The sequence below is a fragment of the Rhinatrema bivittatum genome, chromosome 2 (genome assembly GCF_901001135.1).
Source record: "Rhinatrema bivittatum chromosome 2, aRhiBiv1.1, whole genome shotgun sequence".
Classification (NCBI taxonomy): domain Eukaryota; kingdom Metazoa; phylum Chordata; class Amphibia; order Gymnophiona; family Rhinatrematidae; genus Rhinatrema; species Rhinatrema bivittatum.
Window position 1 is genome coordinate 269,533,012 of NC_042616.1, and position 17,765 is coordinate 269,550,776.

A 17,765-nucleotide genomic window follows, 5' to 3' on the forward strand; every position below is an offset into this window, starting at 1 on the left:
GGCCGGGGCCAATTTCGGATGGCAGATACTTTGCTGGGATCCATGCGAAAACCAGTTGCAGAAACGATATACCCTAAAAAGGGCAAGGAATTCTGCTCAAAGAGACATTTTTCTAATTTCGCATATAACCGATGATCCCGCAGAATCTGGAGTACCTGTCGAACATGTCTTCGGTGAGAGGCTAGATCCGAGGAGTAGATAAGAACGTCATCTAAATATACTATAACGCATGATTGTAGGAAGTCCCGGAGAATCTCATTCATTAAGTGCTGGAACACTGCAGGAGCGTTGCATAGGCCAAATGGCATCACTAAGTATTCGTAATGTCCATCCCGGGTGTTGAAAGCGGTCTTCCATTCATCCCCGGGACGGATACGAACCAAATTGTAGGCCCCTCGCAAGTCCAGCTTCGTGAATACTTGTGCCCCCTGGAGTTTGTCCAACAGCTCCGGGATTAACGGCAGTGGGTAGCGATTTTTCTTGGTTATGGCATTAAGTCCACGATAGTCTATACAGGGCCGCAAAGACCCATCTTTCTTTGCCACAAAAAAGAAACCCGCTCCTGCGGGCGACTTAGAGGGGCGAATAAACCCCTTGGCGAGATTCTCCGAAATGTACTCTGACATGGCTCGGGTTTCAGGCTGAGAAAGTGGGTATACCCTCCCACGGGGGGGAGTGGAGCCAGGAAGCAAGTCAATCGCGCAATCAAATGGACGATGCTGTGGAAGCAACTCTGCTTTTTCCTTAGAGAACACGTCAGCAAAATCCTGGTAGGGGAACGGAAGCTGAAGCCTGACATCAGTCTGCGCCAGAGGCGTTTGTGGACCCCTCCAGGGCTGGATGCAAGAATGGGAGCAGTGTGCACCCCAACGGACAATCTGGAAATCGTCCCATCGAATCTCCGGGGAATGTAGTTGGAGCCAGGGTAACCCCAGGACCACGGGATATACCGATTTCTCCAAAACCAGGAACGAAATCCTCTCTGTGTGAAGCAGACCAGTCTGAAGGATGATGGGCTTGGTACTAGTAGTTATACTGCCGGCGAGCGGTGTACCCTGAATGGAGGTGACCCGTAAGGGAGGTTCCTGACGCTGCGTGGAGAGCTGAAGGTGTCGTACCAAATCCTGAGTGATAAAGTTCCCTCCTGCGCCGGAATCTATGAGGGCCTTTGTGTTGAAAGAACCCCCCGGATATTTGAGGGTTACGGGTACGGTACAATGAGGAGTTGCATTCAGACAACCTAGGGGAACCTCCTCACTTACCCCTAGGTGCGGGAGTTTCCCGGACGCTCCTTGCATTGGGCCAGGAAATGGCCTTTACCTCCGCAGTATAAACATAAATGCAAGTCTCGGCGGCGTTGCCTCTCCTCGGGGGTCAGAGCGGATCTTCCTAGGTGCATAGGCTCTTCCTGAGAAGACTCTGCTGAGGTGCCGGTGGTCCGAGATCCGGAGTTCGAAGATCTAGCGGTAGCTGACGGTACGGGGACCAGACGGCGAGGGAAGCGCCCTTCCTTCGCTCTTTGCTGCAGGCGTCGGTCGATGCGCCCAGCCACGTTTATAAGTGAGTTCAGGTCCTCTGGAAGGTCCCGAGCTGCAAGCTCGTCCTTTATTCTAGCCGCCAGGCCTTCAAGAAAAACCCCGCGAAGGGCGTTATCGGCCCAACCCACTTCTTGGGCAAGGGTGCGGAATTCCAGAGCGTAGTCGGCTAGGGTTCGTGTCCCCTGCCGAAGTTGGAGTAGTTCAGAAGTTGCGGAGGCCTGACGTGCTGGTTCATCGAATGCTGCTCGAAATTCCTCCACGAACACACTCAGATCACTCAGGGCGGGATCATTTTTATCCCACATGGGAGACGCCCAGTTTAAGGCTCGACCATCAAGTAATGAAAAGATGTAAGCCACCTTGATTCCATCTGAGGGAAACTGATTGGGTAGCAGGGCGAACCGTACAAAACACTGATTCAGGAAGCCCGCACAAGCCTTAGAGTCCCCAGCAAAACGTGTGGGAGCTGGAAGCTGCGTGGGAGTATGAAGCGTCACCACTGGGGCAGGTATGGCTACCGGAACCGGTGCCGCGGGCTCAACGTCCATGCGGGTAGCCAACCGTTCCACGGTGGCCGCCAGGGTGTCCAGTACCTGTTGTTGTTGAACCAAACGTTGAGCCAGTCCGGGAATGGCCTGTAGACCAGCTAGGTCTGCCGGATCCATGGCCTTGCAAACTGTTGTGCTCCGGGTGTGGATCCTTGGGCCGACCGGCAATATGGGACGGTCGGAAGGCAGACACACACAGTGCGGGATGGATCTTCACCTGGAAACCCGTGACCCCACCAGAGGAGCTGTTAGGGCCCGGGTCGCTAGGACTTAGGTGGCTTCGCCCTGGAAGTCCGAGGTCCCCCCAGGAGGAGCCCGTAGGGACCCGGACCGCTGGGACTTAGGAGAGTCACAGGCGTGAAGGGAAACCGAGGGCGGACAGAAGTCTGGACTGGTAGCTGAAGACAGGAACGAGGAGGTGTACCGGAGTCTGGGTATGCAGCAAGTAGTGGATCCAAGAAGCGAGCCAGAGTCGAGGCAGGCAGTGAACAGGCAGAGACGTGAAACAAAACCAGGATCAAGGCAGGCAGCAGGCAGGCAGAAACGTGAGACAAACCAGGATCAAGACAGGCAGCAGGCAGGCAGAATCGTGAGACAAACCAGGATCAAGGCAGGCAGCAGGCAGGCAGAATCGTGAGACAAACCAGGATCAAGAAACGCAGGATAGCAGCAACTAACTCTCTCTAAGGAGTGACCACGTTGCAAGGCAAAGCAAAGAAGAAAGCTGCGGGTTTAAATCCCCCTCCGGGGCTGACGTCAGAAGGAGGGTGGATCGGCACATCCGGGTGCTGGGAGCTCAAAAGGACAGCCCTCGCGCGCGCGCATTCCCCCGCAGGGGGCGGAGCTATCCTCGGGCTTGCCGGCGTCCCCACGAGGAGGACGCCGCTGCCATGCGGCCAGGCCGGCCCGGAATCGCGCGGCTCGCGGCGCAGGGAGGAGACCCGCGGGGAAGGTAAGAGCCCTGGTCGCTGCGTAAGCGACTGGGGTCGCAACATCTTGGATTTTTGTTTTTTGATTTTTTGAACTTTTTGGCTGTGTTTATATGTTATGATATGTTTTGGCGTATGATTATTTAATTCTCCTAGGGGCCTATATCACCGAGATGATGGTAGACAGAACATTCTTAATTGTCTCCCTTGTGTCGACATGTTATCTCTTATTTCGACGTATGACTCTCTATTTTCCTAGAGATCTATATTTTTCGAGATGATGGTAGACAGAACAGCCTTAATTGTCTCCTCTATATAAAGTTTTAGTATACGAATTGGATACAACGTTTTGGTGAATGATGGAGGGTTGCGTCATTTCCAGCGATATGTGAGTATGGCGGTGGCTATTAGTGGATATCGGAAGGAGTGCTGTTGAAAAAGGTTGGTAAGTTTAAGTTTTAATTTTAGTGTTGATACTATGTTTATCTTTGTGTTTCCTTAGAGAAATGTTCCTTTGAGTATGTGAATTGGCCCCTTGACACTGAGGTGCGGTGCTGTAGAACTACAACTTCATTGTCAGTGTTTAGCGGAATGAAGTTCAGTTTGGCTTTTGGAAAATGATTTAAGTGAGTCTATCCTTTTTTTACCATCTCTCATTCCGTGCGGTGTTTGAAGTGAGGTATTAGGTGGTGGTTTGAATGAGTTTCAATTTAGTGTTCATGTGGTTTTCATTTTTGTTATTCATTTTTGTTTTCAGACGTGCTTAATGAGAATGTGACATCACTGTGACTGATGCGGTTAAAAAATGATGCCGCTTGAACTATTAAAGTAATGGTTTGAATTTGGAAGGGTAACTTTTAGTTACCTAGTCCCCATATTAGGTAGGATATCTTGTGTATATTTTTTCAATGGTCATGGCTATTAATTGACACTTTAGCTATTGATATTTGATAATGTTTTTCTATGTTTATAGTGGAGGGAAATGAATTAACATCTGATAAGACTCAGTCCCTGAGGAAGCCCTGTCCATTAGGGGTGAAACGAAGATATCTTTTGTTGGACATATGGTTAAAATCAAGGAACATGGCCTAGTGGTTAAAAGCCAAGAATATTTTTCGTCACAATAAATATTTATAATACAGTAAAACTGATATTTTTCAGCTTGAATTCATGAATTGTGAGATATGTATTTGTAAATGATTGTGAATCTCAAAGAAGTGTTTGTAAAAAATTCAGTTCCATTTTTTCAGAAAGTGTTATCTCATTGAAAAGGATTATATATTCTATTTGGATTAAAATATTGTACAGACATCTGTTGTTTTAATTGGGATGTATGAATGTGTGTGTGTGCTAGTTTAGTTTTTAAAGTGTTTATATAGGTGAACATGTGAATGTATTCAATAAATATTACACATATTGCAAACTTGTTGTCTCTCTATTTGTGTGGTAGAGTTAATGATAGAGCTAGAGGGAGTTATATTTAAAAAGATTACCCTCTGTATTATCATACCCTGAGTCCATCAGGGCAGGGGTCTGAACAGTAGCCGGTGCACAGATCACGGAGACTAGAAGAGAGAGCGGAGGAGAGAATGCAGCATGGCCCAAGAACAGTCCTCCCGCGGGACTTAGGCCCGTCCGTTTCCCAAACGAATGGAGCATGTAGAGACATCATGGCCGGGCTGACCATGGTACATGCACAGGCTGCATTTCTTCCGAAATCTTCTCTCCTTGGAGGTCAAATGTCCATGACCAAGTTGCATCGGTTCATCTTTATCAGCCGCAAAAGTTACTGGAACCATCCGAGGTGCAGTGGTAGTACTGGCATGTTTCAACCCAGGTAACACCTTGGCTGGAACTCCTTCACCTTGTCTCGGAGCCGGTGATCAATCCAAGTAGCCAAGGCTATTAATTCGTCCAGCGAGTCAGGTGTCTGGCAAGTGGCCAGCTTGTCCTTCAAGTGGGTATCCAAGCCTCTGCAGAAAGAGAGTCTTGAGACATAAAGGGTCCCGGCGAAGTTTCACTGCAAGTGTCTTGAATTCTATGGCGAATTCAGCCAATGATTTATTGCCTTGCTTCAAGTCCACCAAAGCAAACCCGGCAACAGAAATACGAGCAGGGTCATCAAAAACGGATTTAAACAAGTCCATAAATCCTTCTGTGTCCTGCAGAATAGGGTCCTTACGTTCCCACAAGGTAGATGCCCACGACAGGGCTCTCCCATCCAAGTATGACAGGATGTAGGTGGTCTTAGAGAGGGCCGTGGAAAATAAGAAAGGCTGAAAGGTAAAGTGCATGCAGCACTGGTTCAGAAAACTCCAGGTCTTCTGGATTTCTCCGAAAAGGCGAATAGGAGCCACCAGTGGTACAGCAGTCTTTAAAGTTACCTCCGGTGACTGACCTTCTTGGTTGGAGGCTGTGCCTTGAATCTTCTGTGTATGTAGCTGATGAAATGCTGCAGTACGTTTCTCCAAAATTTCTTGCTTCGTTGGGCCAGGCCGGGTATAGCCTGAAAGGCAGAGAAAGGTGCCGGATCCATGGAGTTAATTGCATCCCATAATAAGCCGAATCCACTGGAGTTTGCAGCGTCCCAATAATAAGCCGGATCCACTGGAGTTAGCAATCTGTTAGTGATCTGTAGTGAACGTAGTGAACAGTCTGCTGGGGAGGAGCAATCTGTAGATGACATGCTATCTGATGGGAGGAGCAATCAGATAGTAATTAGCAAACTGTTGTTGATCTGACTGTGGAGATAGCAATCTGTTGTACTCCATGGGCGGAATTAGCAAACTGTTAGAGAGTGAGCTGCTGGAGTTAGCAGTCTGTAGAATTCTGATTACAGGAGTAAGCAATCTGAAATGAATCTGATATAGTTGTGGGTGGATCCCTGGGCCGGTGGCAGATGGCCACGCCCCCAGGAGGATATCCTGAGAAGGACCACCGGCTAGATTTGCCTATGGAGACAGACACACATTAGTTCTTTTATTAAACAGGTTTTTGAAACCACCAGAGGTGGCAGTAGTGAGTTGATATGCCCGGCAGGGCTGTAGTCCCTCAGGTACTGGAACAGGGATCCCAGGATGGCCGAGCTGTTGAGAAACTATAGAAAGTGAGTAGGCAGAGTAGACAGTGTTCATGAACAGAACTAGATGGCAAAACTCACATAAGGTCTCAAGGAAGCTCAGGAGCTGGAAAGGCTTAGGCCCTCAAGGAGCGAGTACCTAGTTCCAGGGTATGCTCTGAGAGAGCAATGGGTAACTCACAGTTGTTTGTAGTAGCGATAGCTTCCAAGCAGAAGGGAATCTTCAGAGTGTCCAGGAACATGGGCCCTCGAGGAGCGAGTACCGGTTCCTATCTGAAATCTGAAAGTAAAGAAGAGAGCGAGGCCCCCGAGGAGCGGGTACCTCTGGTAAGTCCGAGGAGGCAGAGTAGTTTGGGAGGAGTAGTCCGAAGGTGGCGAGACACACTCCCATACCAACCCCTTGTTAACTCAGTTAGCTAATGCAGATAGAGACCTTTAAATATTGGAAGCGGATGACGTCATCTCAGGGGGACTCCCCTGAGGTTCACGCCCTTGCTGGTACTTCAAGCAGAGCACGTGCGTGCGCGCTCTAGGTCTTCAGGCAACATGACGGATCTGCAGCTATGAGCCAGTCCAGGGACGCTGGAGGGAGACGGCATGGAGATGCCGCGGCAGCCAACCATCCATCAGACCCGAAAGGAGTCGCCACAGAGGTAAGGAGGGCGGAGTGAGGGCGTCGAGTAGTGACAGACGCAACAGTATAGACCCCTTTCCATTCCCCCTGCATTAACCCCTATGAAATGACTAGAGGGAAGAAGCTGGATTAGGGAGCAGATTCGTTTATCTCTGCTCATTTCTGTCTACTCTTTTCTGTCTGCTCCAGTCTCACCATCTCATCCTGAGCTTTGCTGGCTGTTGCCTGGGAGGAGAGGAGCTGGATGGAGCAGGAAGCAGAGGGTTGTTTTCTGCAGTATACCTGCCAATAGAGTTGGGTCACCAGCCCTGTATGCCATGACAAGGGACAATACAGAATAATACAGAACAGCACCAGAACCATTATGTACTCTGTAACTTTTTGTAGATTTGCTTTCAATAAATTTCATATAAGCATAACTTGAAATAGAAAGACAAATGCACATAATACCAAAAACAATGACTAATACAGCCAAAATAAGTATATATATATATATAGAGAGAGAGAGAGAGAGAGAGAGAGAGAGAGGGATCAAGAGAAAAGCAATGGAGAGTTTACCATGAATAAAAAGAAATCTAATAATTAGGAGAATAGCCCAGCTAACTCTCAAATATAACAAAAAGTTCCAAAGTTTCATCTCCAACCTCAGAATATTACAGTACAGAGGATTTCTTGAATCGATAAAAAAAATCCTCAAAGAAAATATACTTAGCACTAGATAACACAAGTAAACATTTGCAAGGAAAATAGAGCAGAAAGGAAGCAAAAATGGCAATTGCCTCTTGGCACATAACCACAATTTTTTCTTCTTTCCTCAGTTATCCTACAAATAACTCAGAAAATAGCCAAATTCTAAGCCCTATAAAAAGATTAGAAATAAAGTGGAGAAAAAATAAAACCACTGTATCTTTAAGAAACTATCGATCTGTATTAAACCGCTACAAAAAATTAATAGAACAAACAAAAAAGGAGTTTTTTTAAAAAAAATTAGAAAAATCATATCATAATCCTAGAACATTATTTTCAATCGTTAAAAATTTAACAAAATCTCCATATGAAAAACAGCATTCATTATCTGGTGACAGATGCAATGAAATGGCCACATTCTTCAAAAACAAAATAGATACATTAAATACAAACATTATAGTAAACTCAAAACAAGAAATCAAAATGCTCATAAAACCTGATATAAATTGGAATAACTTTGAAGTTGTATCATCTCTAGAAATAGAATCCATGATTAAAAAATTAAATCCGGCAAGACATCCACTTGATGCAATACCAGTTGTTACCCTAAAAACCATATCTAATCTAATTGCTTCCCCTATTACTGCCATAATTAATTCCTCTTTATCAGACGGTATAGTTACCGATGTCTTAAAAAATGCTATAATTAAACCTATTTTAAAAAAAACAAATTTGGATAATCAAAAACCTAATAATTTTAGACCTATTTCTAATTTATCTTTTATTGCGAAACTTTTAGAGAAAACTGTTCAAATTCAACTCGACACGTTTTTAGAATCTAATATTTTATTTTCTAATCAATTTGGTTTTAGAAAAAATTTTAATACTGAAACCCTTTTAATTGTATTAACTGATACAATTTTAAGAGGTTTTGATGCTGGACAGAGTTACTTTTTAATTCTTTTAGATTTAACAGTAACAGCTGCGTTTGTCACGGTAGATCATAACATACTTCTAAATCGTCTAACAGAAATAGAAATAACTGGCACAACCTTTAAATGTTTCTCCTCTTTTCTTAAAAACCGTTTGTTTCAAATGAGCATTAACAATTCAATATCTAAAAAATTCCTTTAGACACAGGTGTACCACAGGAGTCTACACTTTCAGCAACCCTTTTCAATATATACCTGCTCCCAATCTGCCATTTATTAGCTGGACTAGGATTAAAATTTTACTTATATGCAGACGATAACCAGTTTTTGGTACCTATTGAAGACACAATTGAACAAACGTATAAAATAATCTCAATCTATTTGACAACTATAAAGCAACTGCTTCAACATATGAAGTGTTATGCTCGGCTTGTGAACCCTTGGAACGACAGGAGGATGGTATACCTTGGGAGAAGATCCGTAGGTTCTCCCGTTCGGTGGCGAGGCAGAGCAGGAGACGTGACCAGCTGACCCTCGGTATTGGAGACTGAGGCGACTGTGGAGGCGGATGCAGAGACGAGAAGAGAGGAGCTGTGTCTTCGCCACTGGAAGTCTGTGGTCCCCCCAGGAGGAGCCCGTAGGGACCCAGACCGCTGGGACTTAGGTGGACCTTTGAGAGGTCAAGGAACTTGGTGCAAGGGCTGACTGGACCTTCACCCCTGGAGACCCGCGGTCCCCCCGGGAGGAGCCCGTAGGGACCCAGACCGCTGGGACTTAGGCGGGCCCTTGAAGACGGCAGTCAAGAAGGAGTCCAAGGTCAAGTGCCAGAGGGAAGTCGCTTACCAGTCCGAGGTCACATACCGAGGGATCACCACTTGCCAGTCCGAAGTCACACACCAGAGAATCACCGCTTGCCAATCCGAAGTCAATACCAGGAATCACTGCTAGCCGATCCGAAGTCAATACCAGGAATCACCGCTAGCTGATCCGAAGTCAGGAACCAGGAACACCAACACAAGACAGGAATGGATCCAAAGCATAGGAAGACTCACCGAAGCAAGCAGACCTGACGAACGAAGGACGTTGCCAAGTCAAGGAATGAGCAGAGGAAGCTGGCTTTTATACTTCCCCTGCTCTGGCTGATAGAGAACAGCTGCAGCTGGTTAAAGGGATCAGGTCCCTTTAAATCAACCAAGGAGGCGCGGCCTCGCGCCTAAAGATGGTGGCGGCCAACTTGGATTTCCTCCACGGAGGAAAACGCTGCTGGATGCCGCGAGGGGGGAGCAGGGACGGCTCCCCCTGCGGCGAGCAGCACAGGGACCCATGCCGGAGCGATGGGCCTCAAATCGGGACCTTCCCCCAGGACTCCTGCAGCGGTTCGCCATCACGGGCAAAGTAGGGGGACCACAACATGAAGCTGATATTAAACATGGAAAAAACTGAAATAATACTGCTCGAAAGAAAACATAGTAATAAAGATATCCCTGCTTTCATATTTGAGAATAAATTTAAAATAATACCCTCTTTATTTACCAGAGACTTGGGCGTAATTATTGATACTGAACTGAATATGAAAAAACATATTGCTACAAAATTAAAAGATGGATATTTCAAACTCTTAACACTTAGAAGACTTAGGGCCAGATTTTCAAAGGGGTACCCGTGTAAGACAGGCGTGTACCCCCCGAAAACCTGGCCCAAACACCCCCTGCGCACACCGAGCTTATGTTGCATAGGCTTCCGGCGCACACAAAGCCCCGGGACGCGCGTAAGTCCTGGGGCTTCCCTGGAGGGGGGGGGGGCGGCGTTTCGGGGGCGTGTTGCGATCCGCCCGTCATCGGGGGGCGTGTCGAGGGGGCGTGTCGCATTCAGTGCATCATCCGGGGGTGGCGCCACAGGCGAGGATTCGGCCCGGGGGTGTTCCAGGGGCGTGGCCGCAGCCTCCGGACAAGCTCCCGGACCGGAACATGGAGTGCGGCAGCCGGCCCAGCACGCGCAAAGTTACGCCTGCTTCGAGCAGGTGTATCTTTTGTGATAGAGGTAGGGGGGGGTTTAGATAGGGTCAGGGAAGGGAAGGTGGGGGGAGGGCGAAGGAAAGTTCCCTCCAAGGCCGCTCCGATTTTTGAGCGGCCTCGGAGGGAACAGAGGCAGATTGCGCGGCTCGGCGCACGCAGGCTGCCGATTTTAGGCGGCTCGGCGCGCGCAGGCTGCCGATTTTGGGCGGCTTGGCGCACGCAGGCTGCCGATTTTGGGCAGCCTTGCGCGCGCCGACCCCGGATTTTAATGGATACGCGTGGCTACGTGCGTAACTATTGAAATCCCGCGTTCTCTTGTTCGCGCGTGCGCAGATTTATAAAATCTGCTCCTTAAACCTTTATTAGATTTTCAAGAGTTTAGATCTGTTTTGCAGGCTTTATTATTTGCCAATATGGATTACTGTAATGCTCTTTTACTTGGTTTACCGCAGTCAACGTTAAGATCTTTCCAGATATTACAGAACGCTGCGGCTCGAGTTTTGACCGGCAGTAGGAAAGCGGATGACATAACTCCAATTCTGAAACAACTGCATTGGCTGTCTTTAAACTATAGAATACAGTAGGGATGTGAATCGGAACCAGAATCGGATCCGATATCAGTTCCGATTCACATCTCTATAGATGTGAATCGGAACCAGAATCGGATCCGATATCAGTTCCGATTCACATCTCTAGAATACAGTACAAAACCACATGCATTCTCCACAATATAATATATGGAGAAAAGACAGAATGGCTGAATACTGTAATAAAAATACATGCTCCGCAAAGAGACAAGATCAGCCAATAAAGGCCTTTTGACAATACCGACCATCAAATCAGCCCGGTTAAGCCAAATAAGGGAACGGGCAGTATCAATAGCTGGATCTAAACTTTGGAATGCTCTCCCCACGCGTTTGCGGTTACAAACAGATAAGAAAAAATTCAAAGCTGAGTTGAAAACTTGGCTTTTTAATGCGCATTTGCAGAAAACGAATAGCATAACTTATCAGTACATCACGATTCGTTTTGTTAATGACTTTTTAATAATATTTTACTTTGATCAAGTCTGTCTTAAAATGGTTGTTGTTATTGTTTTGTTTATCAATTTTTATTATTTTATCCATCACAAGATATTTTATGTTTTTATCTTAATACGTATACTTGTTGTGATCTCTGGCTTCCAAGACTATTAATATTTAAAAAACTTTTATTGTTCTTAGCATCTAAATATGTTATGTACTTTTAACAGATATGAGATGCAACTATATTTGATAAATGTTTGTATTTCTTTTATGTCACTTAATGTAAACCGTTGTGAAGGCCAGGTCGATGTGACGGTATATAAAAACAATAAACCATAAACCATGGTACCTGGGAGTTACAAAAGAAAAGACATAAAATCAAGTCCCAATCCTGTGTAAAACAACAAACATCATTAGCAATGTGGCTCTATGAGCTTCATCTACCACTGAACTATCTGAAGAGAGAGCCAAACTATCCAAAGATTGAACCCCCTCCCAACCTCATTGCCTCCTTCATGCTTGGTTCCTGTACCAGACAGAAGAAAGAAAGCTTTACTGGAAAAAGTCAGAATTCTCAAGTTCAAATATCTTGCAAAATTCTCGTTCTCAACTCTACAATGGGAAACAGCTTTGCCCTATACAAGAGTAGACTGAACTGTAAACAAATGAATAACAGTCTTCTCCAAATTCCCAATTTCCTCTGACTGGAAAACCAAGGTATGCATTCTAGCATGATTATTTGTAGTTACTACAGCTAATGAAGTAACACAATTTTCTAGAGAGGTAAGCATCTCCCAATACCTTAAAAAGTTGAAGTCTTTAAAGCTAGAATTTAACTGGATAAGTTGCCAAATATCATGGCTAAGCCATTTAGACAGATAACTTTTCAGTTATCTGTCTAAGAGAGTAATTTATCAAAATGCTATAAGGCATTAAGCCGATTTTAGCTACACCTTTTTCGGTAGCATTAAGCCATGTTATAAGTTGCGTTCAGGCTTTATCGCATTTTGTGATGTTTTCTCAAAGGCCTGTTGTAGTAGTTTTGTAGGGGGGGGGGGGGAGAGAGGGAGATGAGCCATAATGCCCTAACACTAGATAGGTATTTATATCTCTATGGGGGCCTCATTTTCTAAAGTATCGCAGGCCTGCGATACTTTAGGTAATGAGGGATGGGGGTTCGACCCGGGGGGCGGTCCTGTGCTAATCGGCAGTGATCTCACCGCCTCGGTGCGATCGCTGCCAGTTTCGCACCCTATAGCACCACCATAGAAGGTGTAGCTATTGGGCGTGAAATAGGACGCGAAAAGGCCCTTACCTTTTCGTCGTCCGCGACTTCTTCGTGGAGTCTGCCCCGGTGACGCCCCGACTCCTTCTGTTCCGGGGCCGACTTGGCCCCATCTTGGTATTGCATGCGATAAGGGACTTTTCGCATGTGAAATGTCCCTTTTCGCGTGCGATCCTTCTGGTAAATGACCCCCTGGGAGGCTCTCTACCTGGGTAACATCAAGCTCGATTGAGAGAACATTGCACAAATATTATCTTTGAGTGAGTTTCCTCACTCCGAGGGTCATCAAATCTTCACAAGAGAGCACTGTTCTGTTCGTACGTCTCACTTTGAAGGTCAAAGTGGCCCCTAACACCTACACTAATACCTAAACCTCACCTTGAGTTACTAGGTGGGCCTCCCATAGAGACATAAATACTTATCTATTGTTAGGGCATTATGGCTAGGTGCTTTCTCTCTCTCTCTCTCTCCCCCCCTCTCCCTCTCTCCCCCCCTCAGTGGCCCTGATAGTAAACATGGTCCCCCCAGTGGCTGTATGTGGGAAATACCACTAGCACAAATTGCAATAAACTGCCTATTACCATAAAACATGCCCCTTTTTCTATTGCTGGCGATATTTAGTGCAATTTGATAAATCCAAGCCTAAATGACTTTTGAATATCTACCCCTGGGTATTTATTTGTCTTTCCTGCGAAAACCCTGTGGGATGACTTTCTACTTTGTCCACCTATTTTAAAGTAGACCAGGCTAGATGCCTGGTACTAGCCTTTGAAGGTGTTCCAGGTATTTAAAGTGTTTACCCTTTTATAGTAGGTCATTGGGTTGAGACAGCGTTGAGGGTGTAAATGAAACATGTCTGGTGATTTCATCTCTTGTGCACTCTGAACACAATTTTTTCAGGCTGTTTCTAATATTTTCTACTATTTTTAGTTTTAATTTTTTAACTGAATATCTCCTGCATATAAGCTGCTATGACAGTTGCTATTCTATTCTTTTGCACTGTTTACCTTCCTTAGATAAAAATAATTTGAGCGAAAGGGACCACAGTTTTTCTGTTAATAATTTTGTGCAATATAATTCAGCACATGAGTTGTGTTAATTTAAATTTATTTTAAACTGTTTTTAAAAATTACATTTGGAATTTATATTGAATCTTTTCATCCTAGGCTAATGTTGAAAAATTTGTCAAATTAATGTCAAATGGACCTTTCTGTGTTGTAATAATTTCTCAAGAAAGAGAAGCAACAATATCTGCTCCTGATTTTAAAGAATCAACTGAGCCAGAAATGGAAACAACTGAATTTGTCCCAGCTGTGAATGAATTGATGGAATCTGAGAATGGAGATATGGAACCTAAAAAGAAACTTGGGTATAACTAAAAAAAATTTTTAAATTTAAAATGTAACTATTTAAATGTACAAAATCCAATTATAATATAAGTTTATAGTATATTCATTTATTCTCACAGGACAAGCAGGATGGTTGTCCTCACAAATGGGTGACATCGAGGATGGAGCCCAACCATGGAAAACTTCTGTCAAAGTTTCAGAACTTTGACTGGCCCCTACTGGGCATGCCCAGCACGGCACTAACCCTGCAGCCAGCAGGGGTCTCCCTTCAGTCTTCTTTTTTCCGCGCAGCAGTAGCCACGCGGTGAAAGAGCTCTTAACCACGTTCCTGACAGGAATATAGAATTTATTATTCTGAAGAAAATTTGCCCCTCAGGGGTCTCCCTTGGTTGAATTTTTTCGTCCGCGGAACTCCGGTAAGTTTTTGCCGTTGTTTTATCGACTTTCGTCGACTTTGGCCCTTGGGGCCCGTTAGCAGTCGACAGTCCCACGGCTAAATTTTTGGCCTTCCGCCATGGCATCGGGTTTCCGACGGTGCCCGGACTGTACCCGGACGATGTCAATCACAGACCCTCATGGAGTCTGTGTTTTGTGCTTGGGGAGTGAGCATGATGTCCTGACTTGCACCAAATGTGCCTTAATGACACCAAAAGGTCGCAAAGCCAGAATGGAGAAGATGGGGCTCCTCTTCCATGTTTCTACCCCAATGCCATCGATTGCATCGACGTCATCGGAACCGGCACCATCGAAATCTTCGTACCATCGACAGGCCTCCGGTGACCGTCCGCCATCGATGTTTCTCGGCCATCGACTCCTGTCCCATCCCCTGATCATTGAGGAGATCGGAAGGAGAAACATCGCCATCGACGTCTTAAGTCTCGGCCTGTCGAGGAATCGACGTCATCGACCTCTGCACCGACCGAGCCACCGCAGAAAAAGCCTCGATCAGAGTTGGCACCGTCCACTTCTGTTTCGCAGGCACCGAGGCAACCCTCTCCCCCTTGGGGTTTGGGAGCCGCGATTCCACCGGTGACGGTGGTCCCTCCGGCTCAGCCTCAGCCTCCCTTTCCCGTCAAGCCGAGTCTAGTTACCCCTGGTCTCCGGGCAGAACTGGAACGGCTGGTCCAGGAGGCCATCGATAAAGCGATGCAACGGTTCCAGCCTCCCCTGGCACCGACTCCGGCACCGAGAGTGGAACCGGCCACCGAGCCGATTGCGGCTGCACTGGCACCGCTGTTACACCGGATGGAGGCATTAATGACAGCCCTTCCACCGGTGATGCCTATATCACCGACACCGGCAAGACCGCTGTCACCGACAGATATTTCCTTGGGTGGAGAAACACCGTATCGGATCCCACCTTCGGGTATAGTTCCGTCGGTTCCAGGGCGTCCCTCGCCACCGATCTATCCTTCGGCATCGATACGCCCCTCTGCTCCACCGAGGTTTTTGATGCCGGCATCGATTCCATTGAGACCGACACGGTTCCTTCGATGCCGACCCTGGCACCGATCCCGGCATCGATTCCATCGAGGGTTTTCTCGATGCCCCCGGTGGCTCCTTCCAATTTCTCGGAGCCTCAACCAGGACCTTCAGGTGTTCAACCCCCTAGTGGTCATACAGGTCACCAACCTGATCCTTATGACACTTGGGGTGATGATACCTCCTCTGATACTGATAATTTGCCTTCACCTCCCTCTCCCACAGAGAGTAGAAAGAGTTCTCCTCCTGAGGACCTCTCTTTCATAAATTTTGTGAAGGAAATGTCAGAGTTGGTGCCTTTCCAGCTCCAATCTGAACAAGATGACAGGCACCAGATGATGGAATTACTCCAGTTCCTGGATGCCCCTAAAATTATAACATCCATACCAATCCATCAGGTTTTCCTAGATCTTCTAAAGAAGAATTGGGAATCCCCAGGATCTATTGCTCCAGTTAATAAGAAAGCTGACACTACATATCTAGTACAGTCAGCTCCTGGTTTTCAAAAACCACAATTGGACCATCGTTCTGTAGTCGTAGAATCAGCTCAAAAGAAAGCTAAACGACTAAAACCCCACTCTTCTATACCTCCTACCAAGGAAAACAAATTCCTAGATAGCATAGGTAGGAAAGTATATCAAGGAGCTATGCTGATCTCCAGAATAGCTTCCTATCAGCTGTACATGACCCAATACAATAGGGTCATTCTCAAACAGATACAGGACTATTCAGATTCCTTGCCAGAACAGTTCCAGCCACAGCTCCAATCCCTACTAGCTAAGGGATTTGAAGCTGGGAAATATGAAATTAGAACATCTTATGATGTATTTGATGCTTCCACGAGACTTTCTGCTACAGCAATCTCGGCTAGACGCTGGGCTTGGCTCAAGTCATCTGATCTGCGTCCAGAAGTTCAAGACAGGCTATCTGATTTGCCTTGTCTTGGGGATAATCTCTTCGGTGAGCAGATTCAGCAAATTGTTGCTGAACTTAAGGATCATCACGAAACCCTTAAACAGCTCTCCTCCATTCCTCCTGATATACCTTCTAAACAGCCGTTTAGAAAAGACTCCAAAAAGCCTTTCATTCGGCCCAGGAAATATTATCCCCCTTCATCTAAGCCTAGGCCTGCACGGTCTTATCATAAGACTCAGCCTCGCCAGACTCGAAAGCAAAAACCTGCAGCCGCTCCACCTCCGGGCCCTGCAGCAGGTTTTTGACTTCCACTTGGAGAGCATATACCAGACCCCTCTTCCAGCTATACCAGTGGGAGGTCGACTATGCCACTTCCTGGAAAGATGGCATCTGATCACCACAGATCAGTGGGTATTAGCAATCATTGCACAGGGTTACCATCTCAACTTCCTAACTCTCCCTTCCGACTCCCCACCCCTGCAGGCGTGGAGTCTCACAGATCACTCGGTTCTTTTAGAGCAGGAGGTTTCTCTTCTCCTACAGTCAAACGCTATAGAACCCGTTCCTCCCTTTCAACAAGGACAAGGGTTCTATTCTAGGTACTTCTTCATCCCAAAAAAGTCATGGGGACTTCGTCCCATCCTGGACCTAAGGGCCCTCAACAAGTACCTCCACAAGGAGAAGTTCAAGATGGTGACCCTAGGCTCGTTGCTCCCTCTGCTACAAAGAGGGGACTGGTTATGCTCTCTAGACCTAAAAGACGCATATACCCACATTGCGATAACACAATCTCATCGCAAATACCTCCGTTTTCTAGTAGGCCAAAGTCACTACCAATATCGGGTGCTACCTTTCGGCCTCGCATCCGCACCACGAGTGTTCACCAAGTGCCTCGTAGTGGTTGCAGCGTTTCTACGACAGGAAGGTGTCCACGTCTACCCCTACTTGGACGATTGGTTGATCAGGGCCCCAACCCAGCAATTAGCTCGGTCCTCCCTGACCCTAACAATTCAAACTCTGCTTTCGCTAGGGTTTCTAATCAATTACGAGAAATCCTACTTAGTCCCATCTCAAACCTTATCCTTCATTGGGGCAGACTTGGACACCTTACAGGCAAAAGCCTTCCTTCCTCATCAACGAGTCCAGACCATAGTGTCCCTAGCTCGCCAGCTGCGGTCTCAACACACAGCAACAGCTCGCCAATTCCTTGTTCTACTGGGACACATGGTCTCCTCGGTTCATGTGACTCCCATGGCCCGCTTGGCCATGAGAGTCACACAATGGACTCTGAGACTACAATGGACTCAGGCTATTCAGCCTCTGTCCTCCATAGTCCACATCTCCAAC

The 17,765-nt window shown here is 46.5% G+C and overlaps 1 protein-coding gene across 1 annotated transcript in view; it reads left to right on the plus strand.

The window, feature by feature from the left end:
* Window positions 1–17,765, plus strand: part of LOC115083268 (thioredoxin domain-containing protein 3-like) — a 218,737-nt gene that overhangs the window by 53,196 nt on the left and 147,776 nt on the right. Inside the window, exon 2 of the mRNA XM_029587076.1 lies at window positions 13,839–14,041. Coding sequence (XP_029442936.1) covers window positions 13,866–14,041 — 176 coding nt within the window. The 5' untranslated portion in view covers window positions 13,839–13,865. The remainder of the gene's footprint in view (window positions 1–13,838; window positions 14,042–17,765) is intronic.